The sequence below is a fragment of the Molothrus aeneus genome, chromosome 20 (genome assembly GCF_037042795.1).
Source record: "Molothrus aeneus isolate 106 chromosome 20, BPBGC_Maene_1.0, whole genome shotgun sequence".
Taxonomy (NCBI): domain Eukaryota; kingdom Metazoa; phylum Chordata; class Aves; order Passeriformes; family Icteridae; genus Molothrus; species Molothrus aeneus.
Window position 1 is genome coordinate 9673237 of NC_089665.1, and position 22274 is coordinate 9695510.

The 22274-nt window shown below is 54.2% G+C and overlaps 1 protein-coding gene across 2 annotated transcripts; it reads left to right on the forward strand.

Moving 5' to 3' along the window:
- Window positions 1-939: 939 nt before the first annotated feature.
- Window positions 940-21826, forward strand: DHRS11 (dehydrogenase/reductase 11). Of its 2 annotated transcripts, none has more exons than XM_066563354.1 (7): window positions 940-1085; window positions 10533-10742; window positions 16464-16558; window positions 17140-17269; window positions 17831-17923; window positions 18514-18579; window positions 19274-21826. In XM_066563354.1, exons 1-7 carry the CDS (start codon window positions 954-956, stop codon window positions 19313-19315), a joined length of 768 nt encoding a protein of 255 aa, XP_066419451.1. In that variant the 5' UTR covers window positions 940-953; the 3' UTR covers window positions 19316-21826. The 2 variants fall into 2 exon arrangements, with proteins under 2 accessions (XP_066419451.1, XP_066419452.1); XM_066563355.1 differs by lacking the exon at window positions 940-1085 and adding an exon at window positions 2126-2148.
- Window positions 21827-22274: the final 448 nt, after the last annotated feature.

The window sequence follows — 22274 nt, forward strand, 5'->3', positions numbered from 1 at the left end:
GCAAAATGTTTTGGATGTAATATGTTAAAGCGCAATGTGCAAAAATTTAAATAAAGAATATTTATTAATATGCATAGTAAAAGTGAGTGTCTATGTTTGTACTCTGAGTGCTCAATTCCTGCAGTTCAGGTGGGTGGAGGTGAGGGTAAGGTGAGTAAAAGCGGGTCTGGGGAAGGACAGATCCTTGAAAACCAGGCTCTGTGCTCCTCCAGGGATGTGGTTTGGGGATGTGGAGTTGCTGCCAGCCCAGCAGGGACCGTGAGGGCCCAGCTGTGTCCGTGGCAGGGCCCAACCTGGCACTGCTCAGCATCAGGTGCCTGTTCTGCTTCCAGGAGCTGGGATAAGGGATGGCCACGAGCTGGAAATCCTGGCCTGAGGGCTGTGCCCAAGGGCAGCACGCCTTGGGGAGGGGGTTGGATTTGCAGGGTGCAGCTTGGGCCGTTTTGAGGGCATTGTTAAATTCCACCCTTTTCTTACATCAATTCAATACCTGTCCTTCTGCCTCTTCTGTTCCAATTACTCCATTTTCTCACGCATTTCTGGGAATTACTTGAGCATCCTCGGCCCTGGGGAGGGGGATAACACCTGCTTGTCTGCGCTGCTCACCCTCTGCTCTCTCCACACCCATTTCATCCTTCTCCAAACCCTGCTTGGCAGCTGCCGGGTCCCTGTTCCACTCATCCCTCCCGAGGCTGCCGGGTCCCTGCTACGCTCATCCCTCCCGAAGCTTTCCACGCTGGGGAACGAAACCCCCAAACCCCGCTCCCATCCAGAGCTGAGCCCCTCAAACCCAGCGCACGGAGGGCGTGTCCCCATGGGCGTGTCCCTGGGCGTGTCCCTGGGCGTGTCCCCATGGGCGTGGCGTGTCCCGGGGCGGGGCCGGCGGGCGGGCGGCGCTTTGTGCGCGGCGGCGGCGGCGGCGGCTGTGGCTGTGGCGGGGCCGGGCCGGGGCCATGGAGCGCTGGACCGGCCGCGTCGCGCTGGTCACCGGCGCCTCCGTGGGCATCGGCGCGGCCGTGGCGAGGGCGCTGGTGCAGCACGGCATGAAGGTGGTGGGATGTGCCCGCAGCGTCGACAAGATCGAGGTACCGGCGGGGCGGGGGCCGCCTCTCCCCTCACGAGGCCGCCTCTCCCCTCACGAGGCCGCTCCCGGCCCGGCCGGGCGCTGACACCGCCCGGGGGATGCCCGGCCCCGGCTGCTCTTGCCCACCGAGCCCCTGGAGCTGGGGGGAAGGTGCCCGAGCGAGGAGCGGGGTCGGTTTTGGGTTTTTTTTTTGTTTTGTTTTGTTTTTATTTTTGAGCCGCTTCTTATCGAGGTTAAAAATAGCATCTCTGTCCCCGGGAGCGGCATGGGGCTGCTCGGGAGGCTGGGCGTTCCTGGGGAGTTGGTGTTCAAACAGGGGTCGGTCCTGCCAGGAGCATCTCCACAGCCCCCTCAGAAACCTGATGGCGCTGGCTTGGGGATAAAGATGCTCACAAGAAGTGTTTTCTCGGGATCCCCGTTGTGCGTCGGTCAGCTGTGCCTCGCACGGGCTTATCTGCCATTTAGGAAGTTTCCTCTGCGGGAGGAAATAAGTTTTAGTCATCTTAAATATCGCCATCGTGGGTTTTTGGAGCTAAAGGAGACCTGTGCAATATCCAGGATTGTGTTTCCCTAGCCGAGCTATAAAGGGCTGTGCACAGCTGACTGCGCTGGGAATAAATGGTCCAAAATTCATGGAAACCAAGGCTTGGCATCGGTGGCGTTGCTAAGCGGGGTTGATAAAGAAATGCTCGGGAAAAGCCAAACTTTTCCCTTTTTTCATTGCGTTATCACAGAGGCTCTGCTTGCAGAGAGGAGAGAGCACCAACGTGACTGAGTGCACCGTCCTTCGGGGCCGCTGCTAATTTGGGATTTGCCAGGGTTTTTGTGCTGTGGTTTGCAGGGAGGGCTGAGCTCTCCAAAGCCTTTCCCACCTGCAGCTGGTTGGATGTGCTCGGGGTGCCTGGCAAAGGATGCTGCAAAGGATGTTGTCGCTTCCCATTCCCCTCCAGAAAGTTATTTCCAATATTGCTGTTTCCAGCAGCGCCCTTATCTTGGATTTTGTTCTGGACTCTCTTCATTTGGGAAAGAAATCAATGCAGCTTATGTTTTCCTTCGTTGTTCACGTGAGTTTCCTTCCTTTCCCAACCTTTCCTGGCCAAAACGCAGCGTGGGTTTGGAAATGAGCAGTGCTGTGAGGCTTTGTTTCGATTTGAGTGTGCACCGGGGCGATCACTCCGGTACTGATGATTGATTAATTGATTGATTGGGTTTGCAGGTGAGAGGGGCTGCTCCCCGGTGTCCTGAGCCGTGTCAGGCACGTGTTCCCACAGCAGCTGATGTTTGTCCCCTCGCTGGGACCCGAGTGTGTCTGCAGGGCTGTCACTTGTTTTGCTGGGTGTCTGGACTGTGTTTTGCTCCGCTGCTATTCTGGGTTTATTTATTGTCGAGCTTGTTTCCTTAACGAGGAGGAAAATCCCGGGAAGGGAAGGTGCTGGAGCGTGGGGGGATCCAGGGTCACTGTGGGAACAGCTCTGTCACCTCCTGGCTGCCAGGGATGCTGTGGGAACTTTGTACCCAACCCTGCTTCAGAGCAGGGCTGTCCATGGAGCTGTCCTCCAGGAGATTCACCTTGAGGCTTTTCCTTTAAAAAAAAATTAAAATAAAATAGGAAAATATCCAGACTTGGAAATGTTGAGCTGGGGGTTTGAGTGGGGGGGGGGGGATTTGAGGGATGCTCAAAAAAAAAAATTGAAATAAAATAGGAAGAAATCCAGACTTGGAAGTGTCTGGGGATTTGAGTGGGGGGGATTTGAGGGATGCTCTGAGGGCTGGAACGCAGTGATGGAGGGAGGAGGGAAGGGGAATGTGAAGGAGCTGAGGGTTTGGTGATGCCAGAGCATCCCAGCCATGGTTAACAGAGTTATGGAATCCCAGGTGGTTTGGGTTGGAAGGGACCTTAGAAACCATCCCATTCCACCCCCCATGGGCAGGGACACCTTCCACTATCCCAGGGGGCTCCAAGGAAGCTTGTCATGGAAAGAGGGCAAGCAGCAGGGTGTAAAACCTGGAATGCAGAGCTCACTCTATAGCACAAAACCATCACATTTCATCAAAGTTCAGGAAGGTCACTGGTTTTAAGGTGAAATGCTGGAACCCTTGTGTAAGGTGGTTTTGTAACCTCCAGCTAACTGAAAGAGCAGGTTGTCTAGTGGGGATTTAGCTGGGGCAATAAATGCTATGTCAAGATTTCTTAATCTCTTGGAAAATCAGATAAGGGCTTGAGGCAAGATAACGAAGGATTTGCAAAGTTGCGTGTTTGGCATTAAACCCCTGTCACAACTCCAGTGGTCTTTATTTGCCTTTTGAAATAAAAATGTTAATGGCTCACAAAAAAAGCCCCAAAAAAACCTAAATTGCAGAAGGATCTTTTTTTTTTTTTTCCCTTCCAGAGTTTCCCTCTCTGCTCCCCGCTGCAGCCTCTTCACGTGGGTCATCAAACAGGAGCTCAAACAGTCAGACATCGAGGAATAAAATATAATTAACCTGGCTGTATTTTCCTTCTGCATGCCAGCAGTAATTCAGGTTGAAGGCTTGTTTTAAATGCAGAGCCTGGAGGTACCAACAGCTGTCAGGGACTTCTTGGCGTGTGCTCAGAGAGCGTTTGCTGCTCTCCAGGCACCGCCACGTGTTCCAAGGCAGGAGCTCTCAGGAAGCAGCCAAGTGTTTCTAGCAGCTTGGAAGAGCAGGTTTTTGGGGGGAAAACGCTCCTCGGGTGCAGAGATGCGCTGAGATTTGCAGCCACAGCCACTCGGCTGCTCCTCAGCTCCCCCCTGCTCCTGCTTGTGTTTTCCAGGAATTTGTGTTTGGTGTCTGGCTCCTTGCAGCCGCACAAAAAAGGGGACAATTTGCACGTGCATGGGAATAAAATGTTCCTGCCCTCCTCCCAGCTGGCAAAGCCCTGTCTGGTCTTTAATTCAGTGAGATATGTGAGTTTTGTGTTGCAGGGTTTCTCCCCAGGTTGGGAGGGTTTTCCTGGCTCAGAGGGACTCTGCAGCTTTTCCCTTGCAGCACAGGGAGGCAGCAGACAGGAAGCTGTTTCCAAGGGGTTTGCAGTGGTGCTGGTGCTATGCTTTTTTATCATTACAATTGATTTATTTTCCATTTCTGGAGAATGGCAGAAGTGCTGGCAGGTGCTCTCCCTCCATGCGTGGTGTCAGAGCTCTGATCTGCAGCGTGGCTGGGGCTGTCACTGCAGGGAGATGCTGCAGGTGGGATGCTCCCCTCTGCTCCAGCTCACTGGAAACCCTCCAGCAGCTTGGTTGCCTTGCTGTGCTGTGCCCAGGGACACCATGGGTGCCCTGCTCCAAAAGAAATCCATTTTTCCCCTGTCTTTGTTGGCGTGTGAGAGCAGAGCCGTGCAGGAAGCAATAAATGTGACTTAAGAGACAAGGTTTAACCAATTAATTCCAATGCATTTGTGACAGGTATTGATCAAAGGTAACATTTATAACCAGGGCCTGCTTTGTCAAGGTTAGATCTTGCTCAGGAAACAGCCTCTGATAAGCTGAGCAAGTGATTGCAGCTTGGAGCAGCCCAGGCTCTGAGGAGGCTGTTGGGAGGAGGAGGAAGGAGCTGAGTCTTCCTCGTGGGATCTGAGCATCCATTTTTGGGCTCTCTGGTCACTTCCAGGAACCCTCAGGTGCTCCTAGGAGGGTAATTAACAGCTGATTGCTGAGTGTGGTGTTTGATTCCCTGCAGGCAGATCAGATGATGGTTTAGAGGTCACCTGGTTCCATTTTGGCATTTTGTCTGTCCCTGGTGGGTCTGTCCCTCTGCCCAGCAGCTGGGATGGGTTTCCTGGGCTGTTCCCACAGGTTTCCCCCATCCTGAGGCAGGATAATCCCAAGGCTTGGTGCCTGTGGAGCGTGAGTGACCTTCCGAGTCCCCTTGGCCCCTGGCAGGGATTGTTCTGTGTTTGGGGATGGTGGGCTCAAGGCCTCTGGAGTGCTTTTATTGCCACTTGTCCCTGACCAGATCCTGTCTGATAAACAGCAGAATCCCATCATGGCTGTGAACAAATACTCCTCTGTCCTCGTGGATTCCCCCAGCCTTGAAACCCAGGGGCTTTAAACCAGGCTGGATTCCTCCTCTTTCTCCCCCAAAATGTGCTTTAAGAATGTGACTTTGCAGCAAGCCCCCCTTCTCTGCTGCTCTTCTGTTCGTGGGGTTTGCTATAAAGCAGCAAGACCATGCTCAGAGCCCCAGAAAGAAATAATAACTGAGCCTTTCCTGGGTTTGGAGCTGGGATGGGGGTGTGTGCTGCAAGGAAGGTCAGGTGGCTGTGCCTCAGTTTCCCTGTGTAAAACCTGGCAGCTGTCCTGGGAGGGTGGGAGGGCTGTGCAGGAGCGGGGTTGGACACAGAGGGGACTTTCTGGCTGGTTTGGGGTTTAAGGAGAGTGCCCAGGGCAGGGAGGTGTGAAAAGAGCTGTGAAGAAGATGCAGTGGTGTTTTTCTGGGCTGTATGAGCAGTCTCAGCTCTGCAGGAAGCAGTGGCTGTGCCCAAGTGCAGATTTTCCCTCTCTCCCATGTCCTGGTGGGCAGTGCCAGGGGGATTTCCTGGCTGACAGCAATTCCTGGGGCAGCCCCAGGTGGGTTTGTGGCACCCTGGCTCTGTGAAATGCTGGATTCCTGTCCCTGCCCGGCCCTGGGGCTCAGCCGGGATTGGGCTGGAGTGGCTGCAGGTGTGGGGTGGCAGCAGCTGCAGCTGTGAGTGCCCAGGGCAGCTGGGATGGGCTGGGGCCTCATCCAAACCTGGGCTGGAATAAAATCCAGCACCTGAATTTGGGAGCTGGGGGATCTGTTCAGGGGTATCTGTTTTACTGAGGGTGGTGGGTATGTGCTGGCTTCCATGGACCTCTGATCACACCTTACATTTTCAGACCTTCACTGCTGCAAATTAGGCAGGGTTTGGTTTAATTGAATTTAATTTTTCCAGGTGGAGATGACACAGGAGGCAGGTGCCAGGATCTGGGGGTGTCAGGCAGAGGCTGGGGCTCAGCTCTGCCCCCTGAGCTGGGTTCCTTGGGGATCTGCAGGGATCCCAATCCTGACACTAATCCCAATCCCAGCAGGCTCTGTGGGGCTGGGTCTAGGGCAGGCTGAGCTCTGTGGGGCTGGGTCTAGGGCAGGCTGAGCTCAGGGCAGGCTGAGCTCTGTGGGGCTGGGTTTAGGGCAGGCTGAGCTCAGGGCAGGCTGAGCTCTGTGGGGCTGAGTTTAGGGCAGGCTGAGCTCTGTGGGGCTGGGTTTAGGGCAGGCTGAGCTCTGTGGGGCTGGGTCTAGGGCAGGCTGAGCTCTGTGGGGCTGGGTTTAGGGCAGGCTGAGCTCTGTGGGGCTGGGTCTAGGGCAGGCTGAGCTCTGTGGGGCTGGGTTTAGGGCAGGCTGAGCTCTGTGGGGCTGGGTCTAGGGCAAGCTGAGCTCTGTGGGGCTGGGTTTAGGGCAGGCTGAGCTCTGTGGGGCTGGGTTTAGGACAGGGCTCAGAGGAAGGCAGGGATATTGCTCTAATGAGCTGTCACGGTGACAGCAGTGTCACCTCCTCCCCACGCCAGCCTGGAGCAAGGAGTGACAAACTCAAAGTGCCTTGATGTGAGCGAGGAGGGGCTGGGTGAGTGCCTGAAGGTGGCAGGGACCTCCAGGGCCTTTGGCTCGCGTGTGACAATGGAAATTGAACATTGAGTGAGCTAAGGAAAAAATCCTGGGATGCTGAACTGCTGGGAAAGTGCAGGGAGCAGAGCAGGCTTGGGAAAGGACAGCGTGGCTCTGGGAGCACAGCTTCCAGCTCTGGCTCAGCCAGACCCAGCTTAGCAGGAGCCTGGCAGGAAATGGGGAGTGAAATTCATCCTTGGATCTTGTGGGCCAAAAGGTTCCCAGAGCTCAGAGTGTGATTCTGTCCATGTGACACAGCTCTGAATCTCACTCATGGTCACAGAGCTCTGGGGAAATAAATAAATAAACAAACAAACAGCCCTCACCCTGGTGCTTTATTCACTGTACAATATTCTATTCACTGTACATCTCTATTATGCTGTTGTGCTGTTATTAAATCTTAATTAAAAGCAGCTTCAGACTTGCCAGTCAGTGGAGTGAAAGGGTTTGTAAGCCCCCGGTTGTCTTTCACAGCTCTGGTGCTGTTTGTTACAGTTTTTCTCCTTCGTTTCCTTCAGGTAGCAAAAGTCATTGGGGTGATTTTGGTGCTTTTCCAGTTGGTTTCTTGGTGCAGCTGTGTGTTCAAGCAGGAGCTCAGCCAGCAGGGCACAGGTTCCTGTGATGAACGGCAGGTTAGGTTAAAAATCACCCAATGGCTTCTCCTGGCTTCCATCTCTGAGCTAAACGTGCCTGAAGTTAATGGGAGGCTTTGCCAAATAAAGCCCTGCTTGACTCCTTCCTTCCTTCCCCCTCCTCTTTAGAGCCCCCTAACATTTTTATATCAATTAGTTCTGTAAAAACGTTTGACCAGGACTGAGTGTGCGTGCAGGGCACCGTGGGTATGCACAAAGAGCATTAACCCTTTCAGGGGGGAACTGGAGGTTTCTGACCACAGCAAACCCATCCCATAAACGTGAGGTGTCCTTTCAGACTGGCTGTGCATTTCCAGGCATCCAGAGGTAATGCTGTGCTACAGAGATGCTGGAAATGTCCCAGGCTTTGGGGAAACCTGGCACAGTGGAAGGGGGTGGGAACTGAATGATCTTTAAGGTCCTTTTCAACCCAAACCATTCTTATTTCAGATTTCCATCTCCGGCTGCTGGACTTGTACTGGCCTTGTCTGTGTTGCTGTTGCATCACCTGGTCACTCTCAAATTGCTCATGAAATCTGGAAAATCAGCTTTTCTCCTCTTTTCTTCTCTCCTCCTCGTGCATGGGGTGTGCTCAAAGTGGAGTGAGCATCACTTGAGTGACTTAATGAAAAAAAACCTTTGTGAGCTCCATAGCTCAGAGCTGCTTTTCAAAAGTCTCTTGCAAAGTTGCCTGCAGTTGATGTTTCTTTGAAGAGCCTGTGATGACTCTTTATCTGGAGATGGTTGGAGCACAATCCAGCCCTGCCTGGATGTCAGCAGTGTTCAGCACTTGCTTTTCAAAGAGAATTTGTTAGCACAAGTGCAGCCTGAGAGATGAAAGGATCTGTGATGGAGGCAGCCAGACACCAGGCAGGGAAGGAAAGCTTTTGAGGGAGATCTGATTTCCCTGGTCACTTGTGGCAGAGAAGCTTTTCTCCCAAGGTGAAAGTCCTCTCTCCTGGTGTAGCTGGAGCAGAGGAGGGGCAGCTCCAGCCAGAATGCTCAGCTTGGAGGGACCGCAGTGGGGCATCTGCTCCAGCAGGGACATCCCAGAGCACATCACAGCCCTTGTTCCCTCTGCTCCTTCACCTGGGTCTGCACTGAGCAGGGCAAGGTGGAAGTGGCAGCTGGAGATGGAGACACAGCCCTGTGTCCCTCTGGGCTGTCAGTGAGCCTGTCTGTCCTTCCCTGTCCACCCCTGTTCCCTCAGCCAGCTCTCCTGGCACGGCTCCTGCTCTGGGAGATTCCTCCCAACCCCCTGTGCTCGTGTTTGTCATTTTTGGACATCTTTGGCATTGCTTGATTCTCACTCTCTCACCAGTTCGTGGTCCTCTTGCCCCCTTTTCCCTCCTGTATTTTTCAGGAACAAGGCCCCATCCCTAGAACCTTCCAGCAGCCCTTCCTCCTGCTGTGAATTTCCTAAATGCTGCTCTTGCAGGGATGCAGGGATTTCCCCTCCCCTCGACTGTTTTTTCAAGCGTGTGCTCCAAAGGTGAAAAGGAAAATATTCTCCCACTCCTATCAGCACATCACCAACAAGATTCCCTGCATGGCAAGGTGCAGGCAGCCCCAGGAGGGCACTCAGGGGTGGGATTCAGTGCCAGGGCAGCTCTGTTCAGGCAGGGCACACACAGGGGTGGGATTCAGTGCCAGGGGCAGCTCTGTTCAGGCAGGGCACACTCAGGGGTGGGATTCAGTGCCAGGGCAGCTCTGTTCAGGCAGGGCACACACAGGGGTGGGATTCAGTGCCAGGGGCAGCTCTGTTCAGGCAGGGCACACACAGGGGTGGGATTCAGTGCCAGGGCAGCTCTGTTCAGGCAGCTCTGTTCAGCCAGCCCCAGCAGGGCTCTCTGGGGATGCTGCTGGCAGGGATCAATTCCAACTCAACTCAGCACATCCCTGCCCTCCCTGCCTGCTGCTGTGAGAGCAATAATAATCATTTTTGTGTTCTGCAGGGCCTTCCCTGAGCTGGGAGCCAGGCAGGAGAGCAGCTCCTGCACCACAGCTCAGCCCTGGGTGGTTCTGGCTTGTGGTCCATGAAAGCTGCTGGGGTTTGGGGAAGGTAAAGCTGCAGCTGCCTGCTCAGGGCTTTGGTCCAGCTCTGTGGTTGGCTCAGCTACTGGGAAAGGCTGAAAATCATTTAGCAGACGGCCCCAGAGTGCTTCATTTACCAAACAGCCCCAGAACGCTTCAAGTGAACCTGTTTGGGGTGCAGGGAGGGCTGGGGAGGAGCTGCCTCCATGTGCCATCACTCCCAGGAGATTCCTGCACTGGGCCTCGCTCCTCCCTTTATAAAAAGCTGGGAATTGCAGTGCCTGGAATGCAGGAGGAGCTGGGAGCAGTGGGAAGCTGCCCGTGGTGGCAGGGCCAGGGCTGTGTTGCACCCACTGAGATGTCACCGTCGGTGACACCGCCACGGCCGCGTGTCCCGGGGATTTGGTGGGCGTTTGTAGCCAGAGCCCATCTCCCCTCAGGAGCCAGACATCATGTGGCTCCTGCCTGGCGCTGGGAGCTGTCACTGTCACTGTCACTGCTGTGACACATCGGGGAGGAGATGCTGCTTCTCATTAGTGTCAGGGGTAAAGGGCACCCTCGGAGCTGTGCTGGCAGCTGGCAGCAGCTCCTGGCCCTGCCTTGGCTCTGTGTCACCCAGCCTGACAAAAGCTTGGGGTGTTTGGATTCTTCCTTGGCCATGGCTAACGAGGAATTGTCCTTTGCCAGTGTGGCAGACTCTCAGCCTGGTGCCAGGGCAGCATTGATTTGTAGTTTTGATTTGTATTTTGTGTGTGCTGCTCACCCTGAGCAGGAGCAGCACAGCACTGAGCGTGTCCTCAGCTCCAGAAATGAGAGGCTGGAGCTCTCAGCTTCTCCTGGGTATTGATATCTCCTTCTTCTTAATTAGCATCACGCTGATTCTTCCCAGTGCCTGCTTTGCAGGCTGTGTTAGCCCTGAGGTGTGGTTTTCAGGAAGTGGCTGGATGAGCTGCTCTGTGGGGAGAGGGGGCTGATGGCTCTTTCCATCCTTCCTGCTGGCTGTTTTTCCCCTTCCTGCTGCCTGTTTCTCCCCTCCATGCTGCCTGTTTCTCCCCTCCTGATGGCTGTTTCTCCCCTCCTGATGGCTGTTTCTCCCCTCCTGATGGCTGTTTTTCCCCCCCTGCCTCTGTCTCCCCTAGAAGCTGGCAGCTGAGTGCCAGAGTGCTGGCTACCCGGGCACGCTGATCCCCTACAAGTGTGACCTGTCCAACGAGGAGGAGATCCTGTCCATGTTCTCTGCCATCAGGACCCTTCACCAGGGGGTGGATGTGTGCATCAACAACGCCGGCCTGGCCCGGCCCGAGCCGCTGCTCTCGGGGAAGACGGAGGGCTGGAGGACCATGATCGATGTGAGTATTCCTGGGCACTTTGCTGTCCCTTCTGGCCACCCTCTCCTCATTCCAGAGCTGGGGATTTGCTCCCCAGCCTGCTCTGACAAAGCCCAGTTGTGCTGCTTGGGGAGTGGAAGGACATCCTGCCTTGCTGAGCCCTCACCTTGGAGGATGGAAACACAGCAGCGTTTTTCCTTTAGCTCACTGGCTTTCTCAAGGGTGAAGAGCCTCCTGTTTTCCTTTTTTTTTTTACTTTTTTTCCCTTTTTTACCTTTTTTTTTTTTTCCCTTGTTTTTACCTTTTTTTCCCCTTTTTTCTTTTTTTTTCCCTTGGTTTTTCCATGTTTTTTTCCATTTTTTTTTTCCTTGTTTTTTCCTTGTTTTTTCCTTGTTTTTTTCCTTGGTTTTTCCATGTTTTTTTCCTTGGTTTTTCCTTGTTTTTTTCCTTGGTTTTTCCCTGTTTTTTCCTTGTTTTTCCTTTTTTAACTTTTTTTTTCTTTCTTTTTTTTCTTTTCTTTCTTTCTTTTTTTTTGTCTTTTTTTTCCTTCAATAAAGCAGGAAATCGAATGCCAGACACTGGGTTTTGCAGCTAATCCTGTTAGTTGTGGCTGTGGTTTGTAGAAATGGGCAGATTCTTTTTGGCTTAAAAAGCTGTAATGCTTTTTGTCTCTACAGCTTCATTTTCTGCCCATAATCTGGTTAGTGCTGGGTGTGAATGAGGGTGTTTCATGTGCTGAAATGGGAGCTGTGCACGTGGCCCACCCCGTTTACAACTTTCTCCTCCTGTCCTGAGGTGCTGCTGGGCATCTTCTGTGACTTCAGCGTTTTTTTTGTCATTATGTGGGGGCTCTTTTCTGCACATAGCAGTGGCAGCCACAGCTGTGGGACCTCAGGGTGGTTTGGGTGTCCTTGCAGTGTCTCTGCCCAGTGAGGTGCTGAGTTTTGGTGTGGTTTGGCTGTGCCACATTCCCTTGTGCACGGGAACATTTTCCTCGCAGGAGCAGGAGTGGAACTCGTGGCTGGGAGCGACCCTTGTGGCACCTCCAGCAGCTCTGGGAGCTCGTCCTGCTGAAGGGAAGGAGATGTCTGAGAAGCTGTTTGAAGGCTCAGGGCCACAGCAGTGGAGTCAGCTGGGAGCTGTCAGCTCCCCTGGCTGTTCTGTGCTCTCTGTAAAAGAGAAACACACTGAGACTTCAGGCTGCCAGGCCAAGAGCTGCCATATCCTGCCTAATTAAGTTCTTGTTAGGATTTTGGCCAGCCTGCTGGCTGCTGTGGCTGCAGCCAAGGCCAGCTGAGCCCAGCTTTGTGTGCCCAGAGAGGCTTTTGTGGGCTCCCAGCCTGGGTCACTGCACAGCCACATCTCCCGGCCCTGTTGCCATGGAGGCTTTAAAGAAAATGAAGTGGAGCTGAGCTGAGCTGTCCAGCAGGGCACTGCCAGGCCCTGGGGGTCACCTGGGCCTTGCAAATTCCCTGTCCTGGTCCCTGGGGCTGTGTGGTGTGTGGGTCCCTCAGGGATGCTGTGTGTCCCTTTTGCTGCTTTGTTGTTATCAGCTGGGCAGGCTTGGGGGGGACTTGGGGCTTTTCCAGCTCCCCCAATCCGTGTTCCCTTCCCTTGCTCAGCTGGAAGTGCTCCCACCATCTCACCTTCCACCACTTTTAGGGAGAGAGATTTTGGAGTGGGATTGTCCTGCATGGGACACTCCAGTGTTGGTGTTCACAGTGGCTCAGAGTTTGGGGTCCCCCTGCTTGTGGGGGCTGCTTTGGGGTGGGATGGGTGGGAGGAGAGGTGACTCCACAAGGGCAGTGTCAGGAAAGCAGGCTGGGGGGATGTTTGATTGCCAGGATGGTCTGTGTGGCTCTCTCTGCTCTCTCTGGGGGGATGTGTTATTGCCAGGATGGTCTCTGTGGCTGTCTCTGCTCTCTCTGGGGGGATGTTTGATTGCCAGGATGGTCTCTGTGGCTCTCTCTGCTCTCTCTGGGGGGATGTGTTATTGCCAGGATGGTCTCTGTGGCTCTCTCTGCTCTCTCTGCCTGGCAGAAATGCTGCTGCAGCAGCCTGAGCCAGCCCAGCAGACATTGCCCTCTCCCCATCCTCCAACAGCTGCTGGCTTGGCTCCTGATTTCTGTGCTCATGGAACAACCCTCCAGCATAAAGGCAGAGCCCTGGGATGCTCCAGAGCCCAGAGCTTCACCTAGCCTGGCCTGGGCAGCCTGACAAGGCTGGGCTTTGCTTTCCATGCTGCTGAGGGCTGGGGACAGCTCAGTGGAGTTTTTCTTTTCGTTCTGTGCCCCTGCTTTGTGGCTGCATGGCAGTGGCAGTGTCCCCATCCCCTGGCAGTGTCCCCATCCCCTGGCAGTGTCCCCATCCCATGGCAGTGGCAGTGTCCCCATCCCCTGGCAGTGTCCCCATCCCCTGGCAGTGGCAGTGTCCCCATCCCCTGGCAGTGTCCCCATCCCATGGCAGTGGCAGTGTCCCCATCCCCTGGCAGTGTCCCCATCCCCTGGCAGTGTCCCTGGCAGGGCTGGGGGGCTCTGCAGGGCCAGCCCCCCCTGCCAGGGCACCCCAGCCCCAAAGCAGCCCTGGCCAGGGCCCAGTCCCTCCCAGGGAGGGCTTTGCAGAGCTGTGTGGCAGCAGGGAGCTCCTTCCCCAGCTTTCCTGGACTGCTGGGAGATGCTGTGGGAGAGTTCCAGGGCACCTCTGGCCTGCAGGATGGGAAAAGTTCCCCAAGAGCCATCAACTCATCGATTTAGGAGGCATTAGGGCCTTAAATTAAAGGGTTTTTTTTTTCCCCTCTTTTTGGTAAATTGATTTTTGCTTCCATGCATTTTTTATGAGCTTTGAGGCTCTGTGTCCTTCCAATTCCCCTCTCAGTATCCTCCTTCTTGCTATCCATCTAACAGTCAAAACCACATTATAATTTACTTATTCCTCTCCTTTTCTAATGTTCTGGTCCTTTGTTGTCCGGTGTTTATTCCCAGGGTGGGAGCTGCTTCTCCCCAGGCAGTTTGGAATGAGGGATGTGCTGGTTTACAGAGCCCTGCCAAGCTGTGCTGTGGGTGCAGGAGGGAAGGTGTCACCTCAGGCAGGTTCTGAGCCCATCCTCCCCCGTGTTCTCCCTGGTTTCTGAGGCTGGAGCAAAGTCCTGATGTGCAGGAGGAGCTGCTGTGCACACCCTGAGCCTCTGGGGCTGCGGCAGCTCCTTCACTTCTTACCCACTGACCTTTCCAGCCAGGAATTCAAGCTGAGCTTCCCATTTTCCCTGCTCAGGGCACCGAGGGCTGCAGCACACATCCTCTCACTCCTCTGGACACAGAATGGGTTTGATTCTTGGCATTGTTCACTGACAAACCAGGCTCTGTTCTTGCTTCTCCCAGCCATCTGTGCAGGGATATGTCTGCTGTAAGCTGTGCTTCCATGTGTGCTCTGGAGCTGGAGCACCCCTTTGGATGCCTTGGAAAGGGCTGATTCTGGGAAAGGGAAACGCTGAGCCCTTCTAGGAACAGGATCCTTTGTGTCCTCTGACCTGGCAGCTGGGGCTGGTTCCTTGCTGGAAATGTGGCACCGTGGTGGCTGTCACAGAGCTGCTGCTGAGCACCAGCAGGGCCCAGGTGTGCTGGCCACCCTTGCCAGGCACCTCTGGGCCTTTTCTCCCCTAAAATAGGAACGAGGCAGAAAAATGTCTGAAATGTGTCTGTGGGTGTTTGTAACAACAGCCTCGGGGTCACACAGACTTGCTCATTTCCCTCATAGGTTCCTCAGTGCCTGTTGCACGTTTTGAAATGGGATTTCAGTGCCAGTTTTGAAATGGGGTTTCACCCCAAAAGCAGTCTGTGCTGGTGGGAAAAGGCCATCCCAGCTCAGCTGCCTTCCAGCCAGTTGTTTTGTTGCACCGTGGGGTTTTATCACAGGGCTCTGGACTTTCCCATGTGCTGTTGATTGGGATCTGGCTCTGCCCGGAGCTGTCAGAACGTTGTAACTTTGCCCAGGCTGCTCTGTGAGTCACTTTGGGGTGATGTTACCCTCTAGTGGCCTTTGGAGAGGGATCTGGGAGTGGCTGCTCCAAAAAGGAGCTGCCTGGTGGGCTGGGGGAGGCAGGGATTTGTTGGTCATGGGGGTTTTACAGCAGCAGCTGCCCAGATCCATGTCCCAAAGGCCAGGGGCAGGCTGCAGGGTGACCCCTGCTTTCCCTGAGCACCCTGTGTGGAATCCCCAGTCCTGCCCATGCCCTGCCTGCTCTGGGCTCCACCCCAGGGCTGAGGGGCCCTTGTGTCTCCTCTCTGCTCCTTTTCTTCCTGGCACAGCCCAGGTGGATTCCCAGGTTAAAGATTTATCTCTGCAGCCCCAGGTGTGATGGTGAGGAGCCAGCAGTGCCTCTGCCTGGCCAAAGTGCACTGGGCTGAGGGTGGTGGCTCCTCTGGTGCTGCCTGGGCACTCCCAGGGTCACGTTAAAGCCCTGCTTATCTCTGTTTATCTCTAAGACAAGCTCCTCAGGGCTGGCCTCTGGCAGTGAGTGGGGAATAAGGACCAGACAAGAGCAGTGACAAAGATCTGACCCTGCTCCTCTTTGTGCTGCTCAGTAATTGCATCTCCCAGCTCCCTCCCTCTCCTGCCTGCCCTTTTGTGCCAGCAAGTCCCAGTTATTCTGCCCCATTCTTGTTCTTTTTTTTCCCAGTGATGATCCCCAGCCCTCTCCCATCTCCATCCCTCACTGTCCTCCTTCCTGCTGCTCCACCTGCCTTCTGATTTATCAGAAAATCACTTCTTCCTCCAGATTTCAGTGTGTTCAGACCCTTTTGGGCTGCTCATTTAGCTGGCAAAGTGACACACTGTTAGACAGGACCTGCCAGGGGATGTTCACATCCTTTCTGGAGGCCTTCAGCAAAACCCCTTCCAAATCTGAGCCCCCCTAGCAATTAGCATTGCTGCTGAGATTGCTGCTCATCAGTGCTGCAGCACCTCTGGGCCCTTTGCATTCCAGCTGGGAGAATTTTCTCATCTTTATCTTCCAGCAGCTTTGGCTCTGTGTTTATGGTCAGGACAGGCTGGAATGCTGTGCATTAATGCTTGGGGAGGTGCTAGGACCGAGTTTAACCAAGCCAGGGCGGTGCTGGTGCAAAGAGCAGGAGCCTGGAGTGCCCTGGGACCTGCAGGGCTGGGGAAATTGCCACCTAGGGCTGGGGCAATGTCAGCAGACAGGGACAGGGACAGTGACAGGTCTGTGGCTCCCACAGCCCCAGGCTGAGTTGCCCACTCTGGGGTTCCCTGTGGCACAGAGTGAGCTTTGCTTCCCGTGCCTGGGAGCTCTTCTGGTGCCTCCTGTGAGCTGCTGGCGCTCTGACAGGCAGAAGCTGGGGATTTCCTCGTTAACGAGCTGACCTAATTACCTGCTGTGAGTGCCCTGCCAGCTGCCCGGAGTGCTCAGTGAACCTCGGGCTCCTGCCTGCAGTGCTGCTGTGGGGAGGGCTTGGCTCTCCTTCCTTGGGGTTTACCCTCAGCCCTGCCCCAAAACAACCAATTCCATTTATTTCTGCTCCCTCTGGGTGTCTGTGCACCCCTGCCCCTGTGGCTGCAGCCCCAGCTCAGCTGTGGGGTGTGAGGATGAGCAACTCCCTCTTTGGGTTTTCCTGGGAGTTGCCTGGGGACAGGGTCTGGAGCTGATATCCCAGACTTGGGGGGATCACACAAGGGGTGCCAGGCAGGGCTGCTGGCCTTCATTTCTTCTTCTTTCCTCCCCCTCAGGTCAATGTGATGGCCGTGAGCATCTGCACCCGGGAGGCCTATCAGTCCATGAAGGAGAGAAACATCGACGATGGGCACATCATTAACATTAACAGGTGAACAAAGGGGGGTGTGGGGTCAGCCTCGGGGCCTTCCTGCTCCTCCCTGCAGCGCAGAGAGGATTTAAGCACGGGTGGGGTCAGCCTTGGGGGTTTTCTCCTCCTCCCTGCCTTACTGGAAGGGTTTCAGCACTGGAACTTCAAGCTTGCTGTGGTGCTGATGGGGTTTCCTGAGGGTTGTGGGGGTTGATACTTCAGACTTAATCTTTGCTGGTCTAAAGGGAGGAAGACCAAACCAGGGAGATAAGGATGGCCCAAAAGAGGGAGATAAGGATACCTCAAACAAGGGAGATAAGGATACTCTAAATGAGGGAGGAAAGGATGCCCCAAACCAGGGAGAAAAGGGTATCCCAAACCAGGGAGAAAAGGATGCCCCGACCTAGGGAGAAAAGGGTGATGCCAACTGCTGCTGATGGGGCAGGGCTGACATTTGGTTTCTGGAGCTGCTCAGGGAGGTTTGGCTGTGTCAGGGGGTGCCTGTTCCCCGCTGCAGCCCTGTGCCAGCCCCCAGTGGGTCCATTGTGGTGCCCTGGGGTCCCTCCCAGCTGCCAGCAGCGTGCCCTGTGCTCTGTCCCCAGCATGAACGGGCACAGCGTGGTGCCCCAGTCCGTGGTGCATTTCTACAGTGCCACCAAGTACGCGGTGACAGCGCTGACCGAGGGGCTGCGGCAGGAGCTGCGCGAGGCCAGGACCCACATCCGAGCCACGGTGAGTGCCAGGGCCCTGCCCTGTGGGGAGCAGCCAAGGGCAGGTGAAAATGGGGCTCAGCACCCTGGGAATGGTCAGGAAATCCTGTGGGGAACTGTCCCAGACCCACATCCGAGCCACGGTGAGTGCCAGGGCCCTGCCCTGTAGGGAGCAGCCAAGGGGAGGTGAAAATGGGGCTCAGCACCCTGGGAATGGTCAGGAAATCCTCTGGGGAACTGTCCCAGGCAGGTTGGGGCACAGAAGGTCTGGGAAGGGATTTTTGGGGTGCACAGAGTGGGAAGTTGCTTGTTGGAGGGGTCACATCAACAGAAGGAGGCACTGAGCTGGGCTGTTGGTGCTCAGTCAGGGCTTTTCCATGTTTTTCTTTGCTTCTCTGTCCCTCTGGGCTGTGAGGAGGGAAGTGCCCACCAGAGGCACTTGCCACAACAATCAGTAAGGTCTGCTCACTTCAACTGGTCCCTTCAAAATGGGTGGGAAAGGAAAATAACAAAAAAAAATTTTTTTTTTTATTCTTTTAGGGGAATTACAAATCCTATTAGGATGTGCTCTGCTTTTTTCCAGTGTATATCTCCAGGACTGGTGGAAACAGGATTTGCTTTTAAACTCCATGATAACGACCCCGAGAGAGCTGCTGCCACCTATGAGAGCATTCGGGTAGGACCTGGGGGAGTGGGAGCAGAGGGAGGTGGCTCTGGTTATAATTGAACATTTCTCCTGGCTGATGGTTCCAGAGAGTGCCCAGTGCTCTCTAATCTCAGCCCTCAAAGCTCAGATTTTCCACTGGTATTTACACACTGCGTAGGTTTCATTTGGGTTCAGTTTCCAGCTCCTTCTATTTTTCCTTTTATTTTGATGCTTCTGTAAATCAGTGTCAGTGAGCTTTGCCATTCTGCAGGCTGTGACTTCTTCATTGCAGAGGAACTGGGACAAGCAGAGGTGCCAGCACAAGGACAAGTGTTTTGCAGGTGGCAGGGGATTTCCTGTGGGAATTCCTGACAAGGATGGCACTGCCTGAGCTGGCAGAATCCCTGTGCCAGCAGTGAGATTATCCACAGCAGATTAGCAGCACCAGACACATCCTTTGTTACATTTGCAATGCACTGGGTAGTTCCTGCTTGCTTGCCCCTCCTGGCCATGCCCCAGTGACACTGTCAGACCTCATCAGGGATGGGCAGGAGAGGGGGGATCTCCTGGGGAGCTCTGGGGGTGCCCTCTGACCCAGAGCCCCTTTGCTGTCCTTGCAGTGTCTCAAGGCTGAAGACATGGCCAACGCTGTCATCTATGTCCTCAGTGCCCCTCCTCATGTCCAGGTAGGCTGGGGCTGGGGCTGGGGAGGGGGGCCCAGGGCTGCCCTGGCCTGGCTGATCTGCTGCTGGATCAGCTGGGAGCTTAGGGAGCCTGTGCTGGGGATTAGCAGGGATCACGTTTGTTTACACTTCCAGCTCTGGGATGGCACTGCTGGGGCTCTGGGGTTGCTCAGGGTGTGGGATTGCTCTGGGATGGCACTGCTGGGGCTCTGGGGTTGCTCAGGGTGTGGGATTGCTCTGGGATGGCACTGCTGGGGCTCTGGGGTTGCTCAGGGTGTGGGATTGCTCTGGGATGGCACTGCTGGGGCTCTGGGGTTGCTCTGGGATGGCACTGCTGGGGCTCTGGGGTTGCTCAGGGTGTGGGATTGCTCTGGGATGGCACTGCTGGGGCTCTGGGGTTGCTCTGGGATGGCACTGCTGGGGCTCTGGGGTTGCTCAGGGTGTGGGATTGCTCTGGGATGGCACTGCTGGGGCTCTGGGGTTGCTCTGGGATGGCACTGCTGGGGCTCTGGGGTTGCTCAGGGTGTGGGATTGCTCAGCTCATCAGGCTCAGCCCTGGTCACAGCCTGCTGCAGCAGAGAAGCGCCCAGTGCAGGGCTCCAGTGCAGGATTCCAGTGCAGGATTCCAGGATTCCAGTGCAGGATTCCAGGACTCCAGTGCAGAATTCCTGTTCCATCCCACGCTGCTCTCTTGCAGATTGGGGATATACAGATGAGGCCCACGGAGCAGATCTCGTAGCAGGGCAGGAGGATGAGGAGGATGAGGAGCACCATGAGCAGCACCGTGCCCACTCCACCTGGAGCCCTCTGGCAGGCCAGGCTTCCCTCAGCTGGCTGGCAGTGTTTTAATCAAGTACCAAGGATCATGTCTGAAGAATTGTTTTTCTCTCCCTCTCTCTGAGCTGGTGCTGGTGCTGAGCCAGTTTGAAAAAAAAGAAAGAACCACAAACTCCTAGTGGGTCTCTTTCTCCCCCACTCCTTTCTGGAGCTGCTTGAGAGTAAAAATGTGTTTGAGAATAATGCAGGGAAGTGGTTCGTGGAAGATTGTTTGTCTCCAGGCTGGTTTATTCTTCACTTTGCTTTCTTTTCAAGGTTTGTTTGATCTTAATTGCTGATGCTGTGTGTGGACCTAGGTGAAGTGGCACAAGATGTTTGCCAGCTTCAGCGTGCTTAGGGTTTGAGAATTTCAGTGGAGATCATACATGAATCCATCTAATACTCTGAGTTTATTTTCATCAGGTTGATTACTGATGGTGGTGATGCATGTGATATTTTCCATTTCTTTGTACTCCACTGCCCTAACCCCACTGTACAACCTCCCCCAGCCCCCCTTTCCCCTTCACATGGTTCATGCCTGCCAAGTTTGAGGAAGTATAAATGTGTGTGCTTGATATTTCTCTTTTTTTCTAGGTAGGTAAATAGTTGGAGGAAAAGCACCTGTCCCTGTGCAGGTTAGGATGATAATCTAAGTGGCATAGTTACAGTAAGAGTGAGTTGTTTGGTATTTCTAATAAAAACTAAACGTGTGCTGTCTTGTGACCACCTCTATCCTTGCTATCATCTCCCAGCGCTCTCGATGTTCTGTGTGTGATATTTGCATGCATTGACACTTTTCTGGAAACGTGGATTGCTCTGGTGCTGTTGAAATGCTGGTGCTGAGGAGCTGGAAACGGTGGAAGTTTATTTTTATGTAGAGACACAAACTCTGAGAGAGAGAGAGAGATAGAGTGGAACGAGCTGTGCCGAAGGTGTCTGGAACGAGGAGGGATTTGCAGGGGCATTTTGGCCACAGAAAGCAGCAGGGGAAGGGTCTGGCTGAGATCTCGTGCTGGTGCAGCCCCAGTGTTTGGCTCTGGGTTTACTCTGAGTTGAGGGAGGAGAGAATTGGCCCCAAAGCAGAGCTGGAGCTGTCTGGAGACTCTCTGCAGGGTGGTCTGTGTGTGCCCAGCTCTCCAGGGAGCTCCTGGGCATGTTGCCTTAAGATTGCAGACCCTGTCCAGCTCCTGCTGGGCTCCAGGAGGTCAGGGATGGTCAGAGCAGAGGACAGAGAGCTGGGAAATTGGGGTTGGATTGTTTGGCTTACAGCAGGAGAGCCCTGGGAGTTCGTTCATCTGTGTCAGCCCTGCACAGGGGAGAGCAGAGCTGGGCCACCAAGACACGAGTTCAGCTCCCTGTACAGCCTTGGGCACGTCACTTTACCTCTCTGCCTCAGTTTCCCCATCTGGAAAATGGGGATAATAACACTCACCTACCTCACAGGGGTGTTGTGAGGACTCACAAGCTTTTGTAAAGCACTTTGACAGGCGCTGTGTAAGTGCTGAGTGTTGATATTGAAGTATTGTTATGAATTAAACCTTGTGATACCTAGAATTCCTTGTGCCAAAGGTGAGCAGCTGTAAGGGGATACAAGGAGAAAACTGGCAAAATGTTCCTTTCATGATGGCAAAAACAAAAGGCAATTTGCCCCTTTTTTTTCCCTTTATTAACACGTGGTGTGTTCTGTCCATTCACCAGTTTTTACTGACAAGTGCACCTGGATTTGGCTTTTTTAAATTATTGTGAGTGAAATCCCTGCCCCTTGGGAAGCCTGGCACTGCCCTGCTCCAGGATGCCAGGGCGGTGCCTTTGTGTGCATTCCCAGCAGGTGCCCTGTGTGCCATCTTTAGGAGAAGGTGGTTGAACTACTAAAGAGGCCAAAAAAAAGAGTAAAAATAGAGAAATTAGGAACTTCTGAGCAGGGATGTGGGCAGCAGTGGTGAAACGTGGAATGGTGGCAGCAGCTGTGTGCAAAGTTCACAGATGTTGAAATGTGTGGCTTAGGAGGGCCTTTACATCTCCCTGTGCTGTAAAAGGAGGATTTGGAGAGAATTGCTGAAGATGTAGAACCTTGACAAAGGGTTTGTCCAGGTAGTTGCTCCCTGCAAATACAACCTGGCAGCCCTGGAAGTTGTTTTTTCTTTTCCCCCAAGAACATTTGTAAGTCTCTAAAGTCACCTCGGGGTGATGTGCAGTATATTTTTCCATTTGAAGTGTGGTTTTAGGGGATCGTCCCTGCTGCCTGTTAACCTCCCCCGTAAGGAGGGCTCCTCGGGTGGCCTTGGTGGCACCTCCTGCCACCTTCCTGGGATGAGATGGGACCCCACTCCGAGGCAGTGAAACCCCTCAAACGCCAGGATCAGTGACCTGTGTAATTTATCAGTAGGTTTCTATTGTGAACTGTAAAATAAAGAATAAAAAGAGAGGCACGCTGTGGCTCGTCTGTGGTGTATTTTGTTATTTTTGTGTTAAACCTGAACAGCCTTTTTGCTGTTCACACCCAGAGTTTTGTTTGGGGAACAATCCAAACAGAATCCTTCCCTTTGGGGTCTTTATGGGCAAAAACAGAATTTCTTTCCAGAGCTGGACAGCATCCAGTTGTGTTGGGGGTGACCTGTGGGGGTCTGCCTGGGGACAGCTCTGGGGTGCTCCGTTCCTGGGCTGTTCCCGGTACCCGGGGTCACTGCGGTTCCCCGTTCCCGGTGTCACTGGGGTTCCCTGTTCCTGGGCTCTGGCCGCGGTCACTTGGGCTCCCCATTCCCAGTGGCTGGGGTCTGTCTGGGCACCCGGGATGTGTCCGGGGGCTCTGGGATGCTCCGTTCCCATTCCCAGGGTCTGTCCGGGCTCACTGGGGTTCCTCGTTCCCGTTCCCGGGGTCTCTT